The following is a 19,693-nucleotide window of genomic DNA, read 5'->3' on the forward strand; positions in this document are numbered from 1 at the left end:
CCCGAATAAACGTAAACAGGTAGAAAAAAGGTAAAGCAGTCTTGGACAATAGCCTTAAAACCAGTTTGAAAATCCATATGAGGTAGACAAATGATAATTGGCATGCATGTTTGTATGAGAAGTAGAATTTTGATTGGCATATTTGCTTTATTATCCAGCTTTTCATACCATTATAGCATTTGTTTTCGAATTTAAGTATATATTTTGAATTTCTCAACAATTTTGGCTTGCAGTGTTTGACAGTCACAAATCCAGTGGGTGTTTTTTTTTTTTTTTTTTTTTCTGGTAAAACTTTTTGTCTTGTCTTCTAAACAAATGTCTACTTTATCCAAATATTTGCACAGCTTAAGTTTTTGGTATGTTTCTAACATTGCTTGTACTGTTCTAATCCTTCGAGTTATGGACTAAAATCTGCGCCTTAAAAATCTGGGATTGTTTTAATAACACTCCTTGTAAAATTTTATTTTATTCCTTCACAGAATAGACTGTGGGGGCAGGGGCATGTTCTTTGCTTTCATAAAACAAATCCTTTCTGGTTTTCCTTTCATCCTTGACGTTTCTATCATCCATGTTTATTTTTTATTTCAGCTGACAGCAGATGCACAGCAGGCCAGGGAGAATAAGGAGAAGTTGGAGGACATGATTCGGCAGTTGGAGAAGAACCATCAACAGATGAAACACAATCTGGAAAAATCCACACTGGAAATAAAGGTATGCTGTAGAAGTAATGCCGTCTGATGTCTAGTGTTTACCCATTTCATGGCTAGTTTTTACCTCTAAATTAATAATGTGAACTCTGATAAACAGTAGAATGGAGAATTCCACACTGACCTTGTGTTGTCATTTATCAGTAGGGAGTTGCACACTTTGATAGGTGCTAGTCCTAGTCCCTTTTTTCCACTTGTTCTTGATGAATGAACAAGAGCAATTTTGTTATAAACTGTTCAGCAGCGTTATCACTATCCTGGCAAAGTTTTGAATTGTTATGGTTACCTAACAAAGTGCTCAAATTTGATCTAGACTCCTAAATGTATTGGACAAGTACTTCAGAATGCACAGTAGTCTTAACAAAGTGCTTGAATTTCAAAACAAATACATTTCACTGGAAAACAATCAGTTATTGAACTCTATATCAATATCAAGAAAACAATAAAGATCCACTTAAAATTTGGAAACTTCCCAGAATTTCTTCTGTTTTGGATCATTTATAGTTTCTACAAGTGTTTCCAGTTGGGTTGCTTTTTTGAGCATTAGTACTTAGCCTTGTTTGGGATTTAACCACTTCATATTAAAATGAATTAATTCTGTGCTGACGGGGCCATTAAAACTGATTTAAAAAAAAGTTTGGACCCATGCTCTGTGATGGGAAGAATTCTATCAGAAATGATTGACATAAGCACTGTGTATCAGTTGAGAAGAAATGAAATGTTGACAGTAGAAATTAATTTAGGACCTGTTTTGATTTAACATGTCGAACTTGAGAAGGAGTCAATAACTCCTGCAAATAAGACTGCAAACTGTAAAAGTCATCTAAATGAGATGACTGAACCCCAACTATGTACCCCATTACTACAGTAACATAACCTAGTTATAGTTAAACAAAAGTTTATTTCAGATCTTGGTCATAGAATAAAATACCTTAATCTGAAATTTAGTGAACTCTATATCATAGTCAACATTCTTAGTTTAAACTCATTAATATTGTTTGAAAATAAAAATTGTGTCTTTGAAAAATGCTTGAATTTCCTGATAAAATATCTACGAACCATGCTCAGTCAAGTCACTAAGCCTATATATGCCTGTGCAGTGCTACGCAAGCCATAGTTTTAAAATCTGCGATTTTTTTGTATGCTCTTATTTCCCCTGTAGGCCCTGACAGAGCAGGAGGAGGTCCTAAAGGGTCAGATTTTGGAGCAGGAGGGGAGGGTGAAAGCAGCTACACCTGATGAAAAGAAACTCAAAGAGATTGAGAAGAAAGTCATGGAATACAAGAAAGGTAGATTTGTTTATAGCACAATTCATTCTTGAATAAAGCATCAAGAAACATGTTAAGAAAGAATTACATTGAAATGGAGTGAACTTTCTAACATATTTACATCAACAGACAGGGATTTTATCCAGCTGTTTGTATTTAACACCATGCTAAGTGCAGAAATGATAAAAATCCAGTAAAAGACTTTGTTATGTTATCTGTGCTCTTTACTATTGTTTCATGACTTATTTCAGTACAAGTATCATTTTGATATTTTTAATATTTCCATCTGGCAAAATTCAGTCTATTTACAATGTCCACCAACATATTTCTTATGAATACAAAATATCACTTGCATTAAGCTTCACATTCTTTTAATTTCAACTAGTAATTTACTGATATATCAGAATCATAACTCGAAAGGTGCTAGGTTACTAATGTCAATTTTCAAGCCCAGGATTTGCAAGGCAGTTCTGCTGTCTGTCATGTGACTACTAGTTTTCCTATGATAACAATTCCTTTCCCTGTATAGATTTGTAGGATGCACCTAAAATTCAGTCATGCACTAAAAATATTTTTTTTATTGCAGATTTTGAAAAGGTGAACAGTGTTGCTTCCAAGATAGAAGCAGATGTTCAGAGGTAAGACTTTGCAACACATATGCTGATGTTCAGATATTAGACCTTTCCATACCCAAAGCACAACTTGAATGTGCAAACTTCTGAAACTTCATTAAAAACATTTGAGAGGTTACTTTTCAAAGATGGAGTAAGATAGAGTGAACCAGTCTTCCTGTACAGTTAAAAACAACTTGGTACCAGATAATCTTAAAACTTTTACTTCAGTCTCAAAATGTCATCATTGAATCATTCACTATTCTGTTAAATATAAATTAAGTATTCCAACACGCAAGGCTAATATGTTTAAATGGAGTTTTACGTACAGCAGTGTTTTGACATGGAATATCCTACATGATAATATTAAATCATGTACAACCCTTGTAAGCACAAATTTAAAACATTCCTTTTTATCTGGAATATATTTTTATAGTTTGTTACCAACTTGCCATATTTTATTACCTACTGTCTGTAATACTACTTATGCAGTTCACATATTTGTTGTACATTATGTGAATATGGTACATTTTAATACCCTTTGACCCTGTACCTCTTGACCCTGTGTCTGATGAGCCTTAAGCTAAATCATCCATCAGAGAAAATAGAGTGGATTATTATTGATAATAATAGTATTCAGGAACATTTCTTTATTATGTATCCATATTTACCAGCACTCGTCAAATGGACCATCCATGTTTACCAGCTGTCTTAAAATAAACCTTTCATATATACCAGCCATCCTGACTTATATTGTTCTGATTTACCAGCTGTCTTAAAATAAACCATCCATATTTACCAGCCATTTTGACATGAAATGTCCACATTTACCAGCTGTCTTAAACTGAAACTGAACCATCCATATTTACCAGATGTCATCAGGTAAATAACTTACAATAATTGATTTGTATACCAAGTATTTTAATCACTTGTTTAGTATATATTTCATTAAAAACAGAGTTGACTTACGTGTACACGGAATAGGGGAATTAAAATGTATAGACTTATTTTCTGTATTCATTAGGATGATCTGCTTTCCAGGGGATTTTAGGTCAAAGCCTGCCATATATATTGTGAGTCAGTAATTGCATGCAGACTTTAAGCAAAAATACGTGAGAATCTATTTCATATTTGAAAGTAAATTAAAAGAAATTTTAAAAAGATTATTCACAGCTTTCTCAGTTTAAATTAACATGTCTATGTTGTATATAATGAACCCTGAAACAGATAATTTTACTAGTGAAAGAAAAATGGAATGCAGGAAGAATGCAAAAGAAAATAGAAATGGTGAATGCATTTTGAAGAAATGGAGAGTGAAAATGTAAATTACAGAAGATGAATGTTGAAAGTGAAACAAAAAACAGAATGAAATACAGATGCATTTTATGAATGGATTTTAAATTTGATTATATTTGCAAGTCCTTTCACATGATCTCCAAGAACAGATTCTTTACAATGGCACCATGGTTGAAAGCCCTCTCACATGATTTCTAGGAGCAGATTCTTTACACTGGGACCCTGGTTGCATGCCCTTTCACATGATTTCCTGGAACATATTCTTTACACTCATGGTCAAGGTTTAAAATCAAGTGCAGATTCTTTACACTTACACCATGGTTGAAAATCAAGAGCAGATTGTTTACACTGGCACCATATTTGAAAGCCCCGTTATATGATTTCCAAGAATAGATTCTCTAGTCTGCAGATGTTTCACCTATCAAAAGCTGCGACATTGTTCTCATTGAGGCAAACATAACAAAATTGCCTTTGATGTAATGACAGCATCCGCAGATCTTGTCCTGATCCTAAAGAAATAATATAATTTTCTGACAGATACCAAACTTGTGCACTTGTTGCAGTTATCATAAATTCAGTGTTTTCTTTTCACAGTTGTACCCTATTTCAATAAAAGCACAGTTTAATTAGGCAAGATGTGAAAGCAAGAGTTCTCATCCTTTAACACTCATAGACTAAAACCTGACTTGTTAATGCATTTATATTTTATTCCAAATGTGCAAAAACAAGAGGAAACAATGGATCAAAGTGATAAATGCACAATCGAATGATTCTGAAACCTAAATAATAATAATGAGGACTTTGTATAGCGCCTAATCTTTAGAAGCTCTAAGCACTTTACATTTTTAGACAACACCTATAAGATAAAAAAACATATAATAATATTATTACAAAAACAAACACCATGAACATAGAAAAACATTAAAAAATAAAAAGACATGCTGAGAATATTTCAAGTACCAATCAAGGATTCAAATGTGCCTGTTTGGTTAGCTGATATGTCTGGCTGCTAATCTACATGATTGACATGGGGTGCTATTAATTCATTTCTGCAGTATTTCTTAGTTATTATATTCCCACATTTTTTAGACACCTTGCTCTTCCAAAGTATGAGAGTATAGGCCTGAGATCCTGACATCTAATCTCTAGACTCTAAAAATATTACAAATGAATGATTGTTGTGAGCTCTTTACTTTGGTATCATTACTATTAATATCAGTCCCTCTTATCACATGATAGGTAGCAGTGTGTATGTGTATACAGGACCTTAAACATGTAATTTTTGCCCTAATTAAAACCAAAGGATGTTATTGTTTGGGGTTTAACACCACTTTTCAGCACCCAAATGGCTGTATGTGGCAGTCAGTCTAGCTGATGGAAGAAGATCTTGGAAAAACTCCAGTAAAATCTACCAATAGGCTGTACATGGCAGTCAGTCTAGCTGGTGGAAGAAGAACCTGGAAAAACTCCAGTAAAATCTACCAACCCAAGGGAAGCTCCTGGCAAGCTTTCTCACAGAACCACAGAGGGGAGATAGCAGTGATTGGTAAAGGTGAGCACTTTAGTCTACTTGGCAGCCCAAAACTAAACCAGTAACAAAACTAACCTGTCATCCACCAGCTATTTTTGTTGAGCCAGTTCAGACCTAATCAGTTGTGTCTGATATGTCATTTTGAGGCCCTGCTTCTGATAATTGATAACAATAAATTTATTAAATTATTAGAAAAGCTTAAAATAGTACTGTAAAAATTAATTTATACTCAATTTTTATGAGATTGGGGAAGTAAAAAGTAAATAATGAATGGATAATACTAAAACTGAAGGAACAGCAATACTGGAATAGAAAATGGCACATTTTCCGGTACATTAGATAATGAAATGTTTAAATTTTTCTTGCTATTTACAATCATTGACACAATTTAATGTTTTTATACTAAATTTCATCAGTACTACTAGTATGTTAATTTTTTGAATGAAAGTATCCAGCCATGACCAGAAACTTTCAAAGTCCTGTTACGCCCTATATACCTACTAAATCAACTACCTCCTCCATTTTCTCTCCTCCCCCTTCCCTTCCCCTCTCTCCTCTTTCCCCTCCCCATCTCTCACATACAGCACCAGCACATTCATAAGCCTAAACATTATCAAAAGACAGCTGTAATTGTCAGCCTATCAACAATTAATAGGTATAGCTATTACAGAGTTGTACTTTTACAGGTTACACAAGCAGATAATGGATATTGGTGGGTCCAAGATTCAGGCTGTTCAGTCTAGAGTGGATGCCATCTCCAACCAGATAGATCAGACTACAGGAAATATCACCAAATCCAGCGTGGGGGCAAAAACTGCTGAGAGGTAGGGAGGTGTGCTTATGTTCCTTCATTTTCTTCTATTTTTAAAAAAAAATAAAATTACTTTAACTATACTTTGATTAAAATTCTGAGATTGTTTATGTTTTGTGGCCTGGTGTACTGAAAAAAATATTAACCTTCAATATTTGCTAAATATACCTCATTTTAGTAAACACTGGTATAAATCTTTACAAAGGAATCTGAAGAAAGCTGAAGCAAAAGTGACATCCCTTGAAGAGGAAATTGAAGAGACAAAGGAGAGAGTGAAGGAACTAGAAGTGCAGTTTAAAGAGAGGGAGGAAGAGGCCCTTAAAGTTATGGAAGCTTACCAACAATCACAGGTATGTTTTTGTACTTAAAAGTCATGGAGGCTCATCAACAATCACTGGTATGCCATTGTACCTAAGCACAAAGTCATGGAGGTTTACCAACAGTCGCAGGTATGCCATAAGAGTACAATGTTATGAATAGAAGATTTGGTTAGTGGAACACATGGATAGCCGAAGGAAACTCTGGTTTTGAGTCCCAATCCTGCCATAAATATTTGTATTGCCTTATCCATTTATTACCAAAATAAAAATAGTGGCTTGCTCTAAAGTAGCAAGAAAAGTTGCTGTTGTTGTTGTTATTGTAGGATTTAACACCATTTTTCAGCACAATACAAGTTATACATGGCGGCCAGTATTAATGGTGGAGGAAGAAACCTGGAAAACCCCATAAAGAACCACCGACTCACAAGAAGCTACTGGCAAGCTTTCTCACATATCCACATTGGCCAAGCAAAGAAAGTACTATCATTACTTGCTTACAAGTAGTGTTGAAATTTGATCAACATAGACTGTTATCTGCCATTGAATGTGAACAATAGACAGTTATCTGCCATTGAATAATGTACCATCAAATCAGAGCGTGCTTTTGTTTGTTCTCTTCATTAATGCTAACAAACTGTTTAGACTCGTATCTGATGGCACATTATGCATCAGGGCTGTTCCAGTAAAACATATATAACCCCCGGGGATGGCATTTCAAAAAAACTTCTGTAGGAGGTTGTGTTTCAAACTATTTTGATTCTGACAGTGGAGGGTTGGTTAGGAAAATCACTTCTTTTGTGGGTTGTGTTAACAAAATGAGAAATCGCTGGTGGGATTGTCAGAAAATAAAACGAATATATATTTAAAATTGTATCTAACCCCTTCCTAGTGGTCTAATGTGAATAAAACTCTGGGCCAGAAAATGATGCCAGTACATTTTAAAGCAGTGATACGCATTCCGCAAATTAATCAACGTCATGGATATAAAACATGCTTTGCGCAGTATGCAATTTTTATTAAACTTTTAACTTTAAAAGTGCATTTTGCGACATAATTCAAGCTGCCGGTAGCAGACTCGCAGCGCTTGATGCAATGTCCAGATAGCTATATACGTCGGTTTGACATAAATATCTATTAAACTAAATTTGATTGGTTCATTGAGACCTGGAACAAGCATTTTATGGTAGTTTTAACCTTATTTTCATCATGGAAGTTTTACAAATGCGTGTTTCGAATAAGGGCCACACAGGAAACCAATTTGACTGAATCACAACAGGGTTTGTCTTCAGATGACGTTTTCAGTCTGCAAATACTAGCTGGTAATAGCTATGATGACAATGAATTTCATGTATATCGGTCTGTTGGACATTGGGAAAATGTCACTGAAAATACCAGTGTGTGATTTTGAGCTTAAAATTGATGTACGTGTTGGAGGGACAATATGCTGATTATTTTTATTCATGATACCCATGTCTGAACAAGCAGGCTATGGGAATGTTGGACCTTAAACCCTAATACAGCATTATGGAAGAGAAAAAAATCTGGCATAAGAGGCAGCAAAGTGCTGATTCAAGGAAGTGAATCATTGGCAGAGTTCATGTTAATGAAAACTCTGAGGTCTCAGAAATGCATAATCACGCATATTTGGATGCCAATTTTTTATTGTGCTGATTCAAGGAAGTGAATCATTGGCAGAGTTCATGTTAATGAAAACTCTGAGGTCTCAGAAATGCATAATCATGCATATTTGGATGCCAATTTTTTATTGGGGGACGCATAAAATCACTTAGGAGAGAAACCTCTGTATGCATGTAATAGGTGTGTGGCAAAATTCAAAGACTTGCCAGTCCTGCTTCAGCCACCTGCTTTGTGGGAAAATGTGCTGATCATTTAGCTGTGCTGATATTTACAATGACAGAATTCAGTGGCTGAAGGCACCCCCCCACCATTATAAGAGTACATCAAAAGAACATGTTGCAATAGCTGGGCAGCAAGATCAAAGGTTTGACTGACAGCTGGGTGGGAAAATCTACTGATATTTACAGTGCTTGAATTCAGAGACAGAAAGACCTAGAGATGTACATGTCATTTATAACAGTACATTAAATAAACAATTTTAGCTTTCATTATTGAATTCATTTCCGAGTGTAGCGGAATAAGCAGTGCACGTGACCTTGGAATCATGACATGTTGAGACTTGGAATTGAATGAGTATTTTGGGGTTCAATGGCAAACTGATGAAGAGTGTAACAAGATTCAGGAGAGTGCTAAAGTTGCTAGAACTGATAGTTTGGATGGGACAGTAGCCAAGTGTAAGAAAGTGTGTGATGCCTAGCTTAGTGCTTTGAATACGACCTTCCTTGGATTGACAAAATTCAGACTCACTGTAATCCTGGCAGCATCCATGCAGGGGAGATAACTATTTTATTTGATTTTATTGGTCTCTGGTTATCTCATGGTATTTCTGTTACTTAAACATTATCTTGCAGTGTGTCCAGTCAGCATGGTCAAAAAGGCTTACAACCATTGAGAGTTGTTGAAGGACTCGCATTACTACAGATGTGAAAAAACGAGAACCATACTATAAATCAGTGAAGATAAAATAGAGTATATTTGGGTTTGACTGTCCCTGATTGGTTGATAAGGAAAGTAAGATTTTAGTAAAAAGAATCTTTTGAGAGCTTGTCCTACTTGTAACTGAAAAAAGTGAGGGACATTGTTTTATTAACATAATTTCCATCCCTTTACAGACCTGAGTTTGGAAGACTTGTTACTGAAATAAGCAGCTGACTCTTTGGTGCAGTATTGAAAGCATACATTTCAAATTTGTATAGATCCAGAAAATGGTGCAGCTGTTATGGTTTTCTTTTCTATACTGATACAAATTTGATCATGAGCACTAGAAAATTTAATATGGTGTTTGCACAGGTTTACAGTGGGAATGTACAGCGAGTCATGATTTCTTGAGCTTTGTGCAGAAATATGTAATCCAAGCAGAATACTTCCAGAAATGTAGAGGTTTTCAATCTTGGATTTAGTCTCCCTGTTGCATTTCACACTGATATGCATAATCACAGACAATTAATACAGTAGTAGGAAAAGTAAGTGACAAAATTAGATACATATCATAAACAAGACAAACAGTATGTGGGGGACAAGATCATAAGAACAGGCTTGAATGGAGAAGTATAATAAAAACAATAATGAGTAGAAGTGTGCCTCTTTTTTTATGTGTGCAACATTATTTTCTCAGCTTGAGTAAGAAATTACATGTACATGAAAGGGAAGACAAAGGGTGTAGATTTAACTAAACCAATGTGAATTTAGCTACTTAAAAGATGTATCAAATTGATTTTAACCTTCTGGTTATATCTGTTCTGGTCTGTTTCTGTCCATTCTGGTGATTATGTCCACTGAATCAGTATGGTTAGAAAAAAATGTGTCAAATTTGGCAGATTATGATTAGCAGTATACACTGTACTTCTGCCTGAGAGATGTGAATAATTTTATTTCTTGGTTTGTCGATTCTGGTTGTTGCTCAATTCAAATGCATCATTAAAAAACACTGATACAGTCTCATACTTTGTTACAAATATTTATTACAGATGCATATCTCCAGATATCGGTGAATATTATATAGCTTGAATATGTTATAACAGTCCTAGTTGGAACAATGGGCATTATTAGAGAAACTTTAAGTGAGCTAAAATGTAAACTTTTCGGCAGCGTGTGATGCAGGATTGATTAAGGCTTCTCCATTTCATATGCTCACCATGAAAAATCCATTTGTACAAACTGATGATGACTTTTTGCTAACTGTCAGAAAGACATAATTGACGATATTCAAAGATCTACAAAAATTACTAGAGTAAATATTTATAAACTTGTACAGCTGTGGCAAAAATGATTGACTAGTACCTTTTCTGTTGTTGCCACAGTTGATTAGTTGGTTGATTTAGTGTGGTTTGGTTTGTGTTTTTTTGGGGTTTTATTTAACAATATATTAGGTGGAGGAAGAACCCCAAATAACCACCAACTCAAATTGGTTGATCTGTGACAAAAACTCACTCTGTGAGATGTACAAGTGACATAAAAGCAAGCACCTTAGTACACTTGGGCACATGGAGCCTCTGTTGATTTGATGTTTATCTCCAACAGCTGAAGCCATTTAGACATGAGATCTCGGGTTTCGGTAGATCATTATGGCCTTTACACCATTTTCAGATGAAGAGAATCTATATATGGCAGCCAGTTTTACTGCTGAAGAAAATCCAAATACTTTTGAGACACCAAACACCACTTATGTAGAACCACTGATCTTCCAAAAGTAACTGACAACATTCTCATTTACACATTGGAGGCAAGTAATCACATGACAAGCATCTTGTACCACTTGGTCATGAAAGCCTCTCAGATCTGTATCACAAGACAAGTATCTTATACCACTCTGCCATGAAAGCCCCTCATGTCATAGGTATAAGATAGAACCTGTGACAACTGGATTGAAAATGCAGTGTTACTGCTAGGCCATCAGTGATGATGATGATGCTGTTGACAATACAGTTAACTTCAATGAGGAGTACTCTGGGAAAAATGATTCCTTGACTTTCATCCATTTTTAAAAATCTAATTAACGATGTAAAAATGTTTGACTTGCTATATTTCTTTTGTTTTTTAAACTTTATATTAGTCTTGCAACAAGCATAAAAATAAGACATCAGTAACTGAAATATGTTCTTACAAGAAATGATATAGTGTAAAAGTAGGCAGAAGTAATGCAACATCATTTCCACAGGCATTATTGTTTTTTCCCCCATGACAAATCATGTATTATAAGTTTACCAAAACATTTATTGAAAAATGTAATAACAAGGAATCATAGCATTTGACCACACATTTAAAGTAATACAAGATTTAACTATAAATATAATCAAAAGCAGCATGCCTGAGAACAAAGAAAAATAGCAAAACAGTGATCACTTTAGTAAACACACAGTTTTGTAAGGATACAAATTCATGATTTCTGTATTAGAATAGAAATCCCTTACTATAAAATCTGTATTCATGGACGTTGAATTAGTAGGTATTAAGGGACTGATCAATGATATATACATTAAATTAGTCGGTATTAAAGGACTGATCAATGACATATACAAATAATAAGCCACCATGAAAATTTGTGATTATAATGAATAAATACAAATAAAAATATGCAGTAGATTATGTGATCTATAAGAATTCAGCAGATTACCTCCAGCCAGCTGTCATTTAAATCGCTTCTGTCCCAAACCCAATATTAAAATCACTTCTAACGCCCACTAACCCATAGCCAGAAATTATGTTAAAAAGTTATGCTTCTGTAGGGGGCAGTGTTTTTTTTATTAAAACCTATCTGACGGTGGATCATAATTTTTAAAAAATTGCTTCTGTTGTGGGTTGGGTGAATTTGAAAATGCCTTCCCCCCGGGGGGTTATACGTTTTACTGGAACAGCCCTCAGGCATTTTTCAGTTGGATTGCACTTATGAGTATATATAGTAACCGCACAAATTTGAGAATGCTCTACTTTTCTTGATTTTTGTTTTTCATTATTTGATATATTTCTGTTAATTTAGAACAGGTATTTGAAAATGGGTTCTGGTTCATTGCAATAATACCTGAGAAATGTGTATCAGTACATTATGGGAATGTGAATGTCAGTGATGCGTCTAAATCTGTCACATTTCTACTCTTCAGGAAAAGATGAAGGAGGCAGAGAAAGCACTGAATGAAGTAGGAAAAGAAGTGGCCAGGTTGGAAGAGGAGGAGAACAAACTGCAGAAGGAGGTTGTCGACATTAAGCATGAGCTTGACAGATTCGAAGGCATTATCAAGAGTAATCAGGCCAAGGCAAAGCATTGGAAGAAAGAGGTTAGCCCCGAAAATAACATATATGGTTTAGTAGTAATGCTCATGGAAGATTTTTTTCACTAATATATACCACTTAGTCCTAATGCTCCTGGATGATTTGAAATAATATATGGTTTTGTCATAAAGCTCATGGTTGACTTTAAATGATATATATGGTTTTGTCATAAAGCTCATGGATGACTTTAAATGATATATATGGTTTTGTAATAAAGCTCATGGATGACTTTAAATGATATATATGGTTTTGTCATAAAGCTTATGGATGACTTTAAATGATATATATGGTTTTGTCATAAAGCTCATAGATGACTAAATGATATATATGGTTTTGTCATAAAGCTCATGGATGACTTTAAATGATATATATGGTTTTGTCATAAAGCTCATGGATGACTTTAAATGATATATATGGTTTTGTCATAAAGCTTATGGATGACTTTAAATGATATATATGGTTTTGTCATAAAGCTCATAGATGACTTTAAATGATATATATGGTTTTGTCATAAAGCTCATGGAAGATTTGAAAAATTGTATCGTTTTGTCGTAATGCTCATGGAAGATTTTAAATAATATATATGGTTTAGTCCTAATTCTCGAATATATATGGATTGGTCCTAATGCTTTTGATGATTTTAAATAATATATATGTTTAGCCCTAATGCTCATGGATGACTGTAAATAATATATGTGGTTTAGTCCTAATGCTCAATGGATGATTTTAAATAATATATATTGTATAGTATTAATGCTCATGGATGATTTTAAATTATATATATGAATTAGCCTTAATATTCATGTATGACTTTAAAAAATATATGTGGTTTAGCGCTCATGGATGACTTTAAATGATATATGTGGTTTAGCCTTAATGCTTATGTATGATTTTAAATAATATATGTGGTTTAGTCCTAATGCTCATGGATGACTGTAAATAATATATGTGGTTTTGTTCTTAATGCTCATGAATGATTTTAAATAAGATATATGGTTTAGTCCTAAAAATTCTGATGGTTGTTGTTGTTGTGGTGGGGTTTAACGCCATTTTTCAGCACATGATAGGCTATGCATGGCAGGCAGTATTAATGGTGGAGGAAGAACCCGGGAAAACCCCGGAAAGAACCACAGACCCACGAGAAGCTACTGGCAAGCTTTCTCACATACCCACATTAGCCAAATCCTACACTTGAACCCACGCAGACAGAGGTGAGATGTCAGTGATCTGTAACGGAGAGCACTTTAGACCACTTGGCCACTCGGGGCCCCAACATTGATGGTAAGCATTAGGACTTAGCATGACAAATTATATGCTCAAAATGCCATTAAAAGCCAAGCAACATGGACAATTCATGGTTGGATTAGGGTCTGTGCTATTCTCAGCTTGGTGTGCATTATTGTTTTGCCTTTTTCTGATAAAAATGTGACAAATGACACGATGTTGTCACTGTTGTTATCAACTATTTGCTAAAAAAATTTTTGTTGACAATCCAGTATTTCTAAAAATAATTCAGTGAGGTTTGTAGAAATTTTGTTGGCAATCTAGTATCACTAAAAATAATTCAGAAAAAAGGTAAGAATGCATTTCGCTGAACCTTTGTAAAGTAAAAATTGTTTATTACGTTCCTTGATACAGCATTTTTTTTATATAGAATATTTGGAGTTTAATTTACTTGGCCAAATTACTAATTATGGTATATTCCAAAGGCTTTGCTTTAATGTTCTTTTGTTATAATGTTAATTTGGTTATAGTGTTTGATTTGTGTGATCTGCAGGAGAAAATCAGCTCAGTTATAATATGTCTATCACCTGAAGCCCCAAAGTCAGATAAACAAGGCATAACAACAAAGGTGCCAATAACAATAACAGTGATAATCACAAGTAATTTGTAATCGATAAATAAGACAGGTCTAAAAAAAAGGTGCCAGGTAACAAAGGCATGGTACAAACACCCCATTCATGGTTAGTACACCAGAATCATGTGTATCTTGTTCAGTGCAATTAAAGCATGGAAAAAAATATTTTATTTTATACTTTTTGAGTAAATAATTTAGAAATATCCTTTAGTTATCATTCTGTGGCCTGAGTGGTTAGAGCATCTGCTTTACATAAGGGAGGTCACTGGATCAAACCACAGCAAGTTCAAAACAAAGACTTAAAAAATGGTACTAGCAGCTGTCTTGCTTGGCACTCAGCATTAAGTGTTAGTACTGATTGGCCTGGGGTCACAAGTCACACACACCAACTGTACTTGTTGTATCTTGATTAATTTAGCACAGCTTTGAAGTAAATCTCTTGTTAATTACGTATTTTGACTGTGTGTCAAATTCAGTGCCAGCAAATTTACTGGTTAGCAACAAAAACAATTTCTCTTGAGACATAAAGCTACAAATAATAGGAGAAATAGAAGTAGGGTGTTCATGAACAGATATGCCTAATTTGTTTGAGGTTTATATTCAGCTATTGGAACTGTTTGGGTCTCATTTTTTACTTCAAAAGAAAAATCATAAGTGTAACTTTCTAGAGTCAACCGCTTCGGTGGTGTAGTGGCTAGAGTGTCCGCCTCAAATGCAGGAGTTCATGGGTTTGATCCCCAGTTGAGTCATACCAGAAACTTATAAAAATGGTACTAACAGCTGCCTCGCTTGGTGCTCAGCATTAAGAGGTTAGTGTTAGGACTGGTCGGCCTGGTGTCTGGATGATGTGACTGGTTGGGACATCATGCTACATGTCTGTGGCGTGATGCCCCAGTGCTAGACATCACTATAAATTGCCACACTGCAGACATCTTAGCAATATGACTGAAAAATTGTTAAAGCTATGTTAAAAATCCAAGTCTCACACACACACACACACACTTTTTAGATGGATGGATCTAGTAACAGGGATATTGATTTATTTGATTGTGATTATTCTAATTGTGTCACATCTGTGGAAACTCTGCCAGGGTGCACAAGATTACAAATCTTTAAAATTTTGTACACATTCATGCACTTTGAGAGCAGTGATGCTTAAAACTCTTGCAAATTAGTTTAAAGTTACACATATAAAAATGTACTTTGCACAATATACAGTTTTTATTTAACTGTTAACCCTTGAAGTGCTTGTTGTGACATAAATTGTGCTGCCAGTAGATTTTACATAGCACTTGTAGCAGCATGTCTTTTAGGTAACTGTTTATACTTCTGGATACTTTGGCTTGGCACGAATTGTTGTTAAACTAAATTTGATTGTCTTCATATAGCCTTAGGACAAGCTTTCTGTTGTAGTTTGAATATTAAATTCATCAGGAAAGTTTTTGCAAATGCTTGTTTAAGATATGGGCTAAGCAGAAGACCTAAAATGGATGATTTCTGGAGCAGATGAATCAAAGAAACAATATCTATGAGCAGTAAAATATAACCATAAAGAACAATTTACCATCTAGTTGAATTTGACTACGCTAGATATGTAATATACCCATTTGGAGAGCAGACTGAAAGGGGTTCTCAGTACAGAACAATATTCATACACAGATAAGAACAGATTAGGCTAGGGGCCTAGAGTGGTCTAAAGCGCTCTTCGTTACGGATCACTGCCATCTCACCTCTGTCTGCGTGGGTTCGAGTCTCGGATTCGGCTAATGTGGTTATGTGAGAAAGCTTGCCAGTAGCTTCTCGTGGGTCGGTGGTTCTTTCCGGGGTTTTCCCCGAGTTCTTCCTCCATCATTAATACTGGCCGCCATGTAGAGCCTATCTCGTGCTGAAAAATGGCGTTAAACCCAACAACACAGCAACAACAACAGATTAAGCTCAGAAACAGTGAACATGTTAATGCTCATACAGCTAGACGAGTCATCTTTTGAGGATTTTGTTTCTGATAGAGCTCTAATGGAGTGGAACAGGAAGGAGACACATTTATGTGTTTAGTACATATTTAACTATGTTTTCTCTCTCTGTACCCCCCCCCCACCCCTTCTTTTCTACTCCCACCTTATTTTGGTGACAAGGAGTGAGTTCTCCATTATGATAAATATTGGTACTATCTCTGCATCTTTGATACAAACAACGGAGGATATTTTATGTGACATTTGTGGATTTTAAAGAAATTTGACATTCAACTTTATATTGATAAAATCCTGCATGAGGTAAATATTCAGCCTGATTGTCAGACCTTTCATTTCCTCTGTTTAACTTTACCTAGGACAGTTGAATTTCATCCAGATTTGGTATGGAGCTTTATGATGATGGGAATGAATGTTATTTCCATTGTTTCTCAACATCATTTACAGGTGTTATTCCCTCACATTGCCTGGCCTCCCAAGTTTGGTATTTACAACATAGCTTTACCAGTGTTTGTTGGATTTGGCATGAAGCATTATGTTGAGATTTTGCACAAGTATGATTTCAAGTATTTCATAACATTGTTTAGAAGAGTTGTGTCGCATGATTATCTGTTATACCAACTTGGTATTAGTAGCATGATTTTACAAAGGAGTGCTGGGTTTCAGCCATGTTATCTTTTAGAGCTGTTACGGCCCCTGAATGCCCATTCTTTGTTTCCCCAATGCAGTTACCCTGTTTTAAACTTCCAAGTAAACTGTAATGAACGTGACTCTTTTTGATGTAGCCATTGTTAGTAGCTGTATTTGCGTTTACCATGAACTTTTTTTTGATGTAGCCATTGTTAGTAGCTGTATTTGCATTTACCATGAACTTCTTAGAAGCTCAATGATGCTCTTTTCTTATAAGTTATATTAAATAAGCCTAAATACGTACATGTATACTGTCCTTTTGTTGATGCTATCTGTGTGAATGTTATTATAACACTATGTCATAGATAAAATAAAGATTTAGATTTATTCATCTTACATCCATTTAGTAATAAATATTATTTGCATTAATATGTTGTAAATGTGTTACCGTGTGACATAATAATAATAATAATATAATAATGAGGACTTTGTATAGCACCTAATCTTTAGAAGCTCTAAGCGCTTTACAACATCAGACAACACATATGAGATAGAAAACATATATAATGGTATGATTACAAAAACAAACACCATGAAATTGGAAAACAAAAAAAACATGCTGAGAATATTTAAGGTAGGAAACATTATTAGGTCTTTAAGTTTGTTCTTGCAGTCGAAATAAGTGAGTTTTGAGAGCACTCTTGAATGGGATCGCTGTGTCTTTGTGTCTAAGTTCAGTGGGCAATTCATTCCACATTGCTGGACCCTGGTATGCAAAAGAACGCTGTCCATATGACTTTGTTTTCATAGTGGGAATAATGAGTATACGATTGTCAGAAAAGGAGCGTAAGTATCTTGGTGGTGTGTACACATGGGTGAGGTCAGATAGGTATGTTGGACTAGAGTCCGACAGTGAAATGTAGCACATAGAACAAATTTTGTGTTTGATTCTGGATCGAATGGATAGCCAGTGTACAACAGTTTACAACATTGAAGAAATTGTTTAGTACAAAGTAGTTTGATAAATTGATAAATAGATTATAAAGCTTATGTTAAGGAGTGTCTGTAAGACTTACGATTTATAAAACTTACAGAATAATACATTATGCACCTTGTAAACAATATTGCAAGTAACTTTAAAAGAGTGTATACCCAATGAATATATGTATGTATTTGTGTATATATAGCTTGGTCAGCTGTCTCTAACCCCTATTGATACTAAAGACCGGGAAGAGATGCCACAGATTTCCCCTGAGGAGCTTAGTGTTCTCAATAAAGAAGACATACAGTATGAAATCACCGTCCTTGAGGAAAAATTGGCACAGATGAAACCCAACATGGCTGCTATTGCAGAATACAGGAAGAAGGTAATATAGTAGGTCTGGTTTGTAGCTAACTTGGATAGGGTAAATATTTTGATATACTAATGTCTAATTTGATTCATTAAAAAATAAATTTTACATCCTGACCATAACAGTGTTGGATTTATGTTATTATCTGCGTCTATCCATCTATCACAACTTGGGTAGGTTTGCATTTAAGTTGGGTACTGTGGTGGGGCATCTGTATTCTGTGAACACATTTCTAGACTTAAATACATTCCTACTGTTGATGGAATGCAAAGTTCTGGGCCCTTGATCTGTTACTATCAAATTTGTCATGCTTATGTCGATGTCAAGATAAAAAATAGATGTGTATGTCAACAAAAGTCCTAGGTCCAAAATTGAACAATTCCTTTTTTTTCTAATTTGTGTCGACAGGCTGCCACTTCCATCCCATACTTTGTTATTCAATTATTTGATCTTGTTGCTGAAATAACAAACAGGCATTTGTTTAATCCTCCAATGTTGGTCTTTCATGGAGACTTCAATAACACATGAACATCAAAGCAATCCTGCTACAATCTATAATAAAAACAATGTGCTTTTCATCAACGGAAGTCAGTACACAAACTTAAATAAAAGCAATAGAATCGGATCCATTGCATTTTCCAAAGTTACTGGAACACTTTTATTGTGGTGTGAAAATTTCCTTTTCGCAGGAAAATATTAACTCTGTGCTTACAATTGCAACCAATGCCAGCATAAAAATGCAAACTAAATTTCAAATCTTTTAAACTATACATTTTTGGCTGTCAAATTAATTGAAGGTTGGACATTTTGCAAGGATGTTTGTAAAAAGTTTTTATTTTGTTCACATGTTTTCATTTTCCCTGTGAATAGTCTCATCCCCTTGATAGCTTCAGCGAGATTATAGTTGTCTCAGGCAGACCAAAATCTAGGCCAGTATAAGTACTTGCACATGTAGCATATAAACATTTATATAGCCAGATACTACTGGTAACAATATCTTTGTGAATTTTCAGTGACATGTGTTTGTTGATATTGGGATATAGATCCAATGAGGACTACCATTTTTTGTTTATCTGTGCATTATTTGTGTTTTCTAACAGGCTGTGATTTTCTAACATGTGACCTATACTGAAATTCATGTATTTTTTATATACATGTTCAGTACTTAATGCTTTTTGAATTATACTACATACATGTAAATTGTTAATACACAAGTGTATTTGCGACTAATTTTGTCTTCAAAATTTGATCAAAGTTTCCATTGTTTATTTTCTCTCAGAGTAAATCCTACTCACTGATGACAGGTCTCCACTCACAAATTTCACTTGTTTGTGATTTTTTTTCTTACCCTCCCCCACATATCTCAACATCTGCTTTTATGTGGACAATATTACCTTTGTCCAGTAGACGTTAAGATAAATGGGTAGTACTGTACCAT

General features: G+C 34.7%; 1 protein-coding gene across 1 annotated transcript in view; it reads left to right on the forward strand.

Moving 5' to 3' along the window:
* Window positions 1-19,693, forward strand: part of LOC149799820 (structural maintenance of chromosomes protein 4-like) — an 89,263-nt gene that overhangs the window by 56,376 nt on the left and 13,194 nt on the right. The window contains exons 17-23 of the mRNA XM_089959238.1: window positions 589-711; window positions 1,870-1,996; window positions 2,562-2,613; window positions 6,100-6,237; window positions 6,430-6,574; window positions 12,280-12,453; window positions 18,091-18,270. Of these exons, the coding sequence (XP_089815364.1) occupies window positions 589-711; window positions 1,870-1,996; window positions 2,562-2,613; window positions 6,100-6,237; window positions 6,430-6,574; window positions 12,280-12,453; window positions 18,091-18,270 (939 nt within the window). The remainder of the gene's footprint in view (window positions 1-588; window positions 712-1,869; window positions 1,997-2,561; window positions 2,614-6,099; window positions 6,238-6,429; window positions 6,575-12,279; window positions 12,454-18,090; window positions 18,271-19,693) is intronic.

The sequence above is a fragment of the Sinohyriopsis cumingii genome, chromosome 5 (genome assembly GCF_028554795.1).
Source record: "Sinohyriopsis cumingii isolate HCF-2022 chromosome 5, ASM2855479v2, whole genome shotgun sequence".
Classification (NCBI taxonomy): domain Eukaryota; kingdom Metazoa; phylum Mollusca; class Bivalvia; order Unionida; family Unionidae; genus Sinohyriopsis; species Sinohyriopsis cumingii.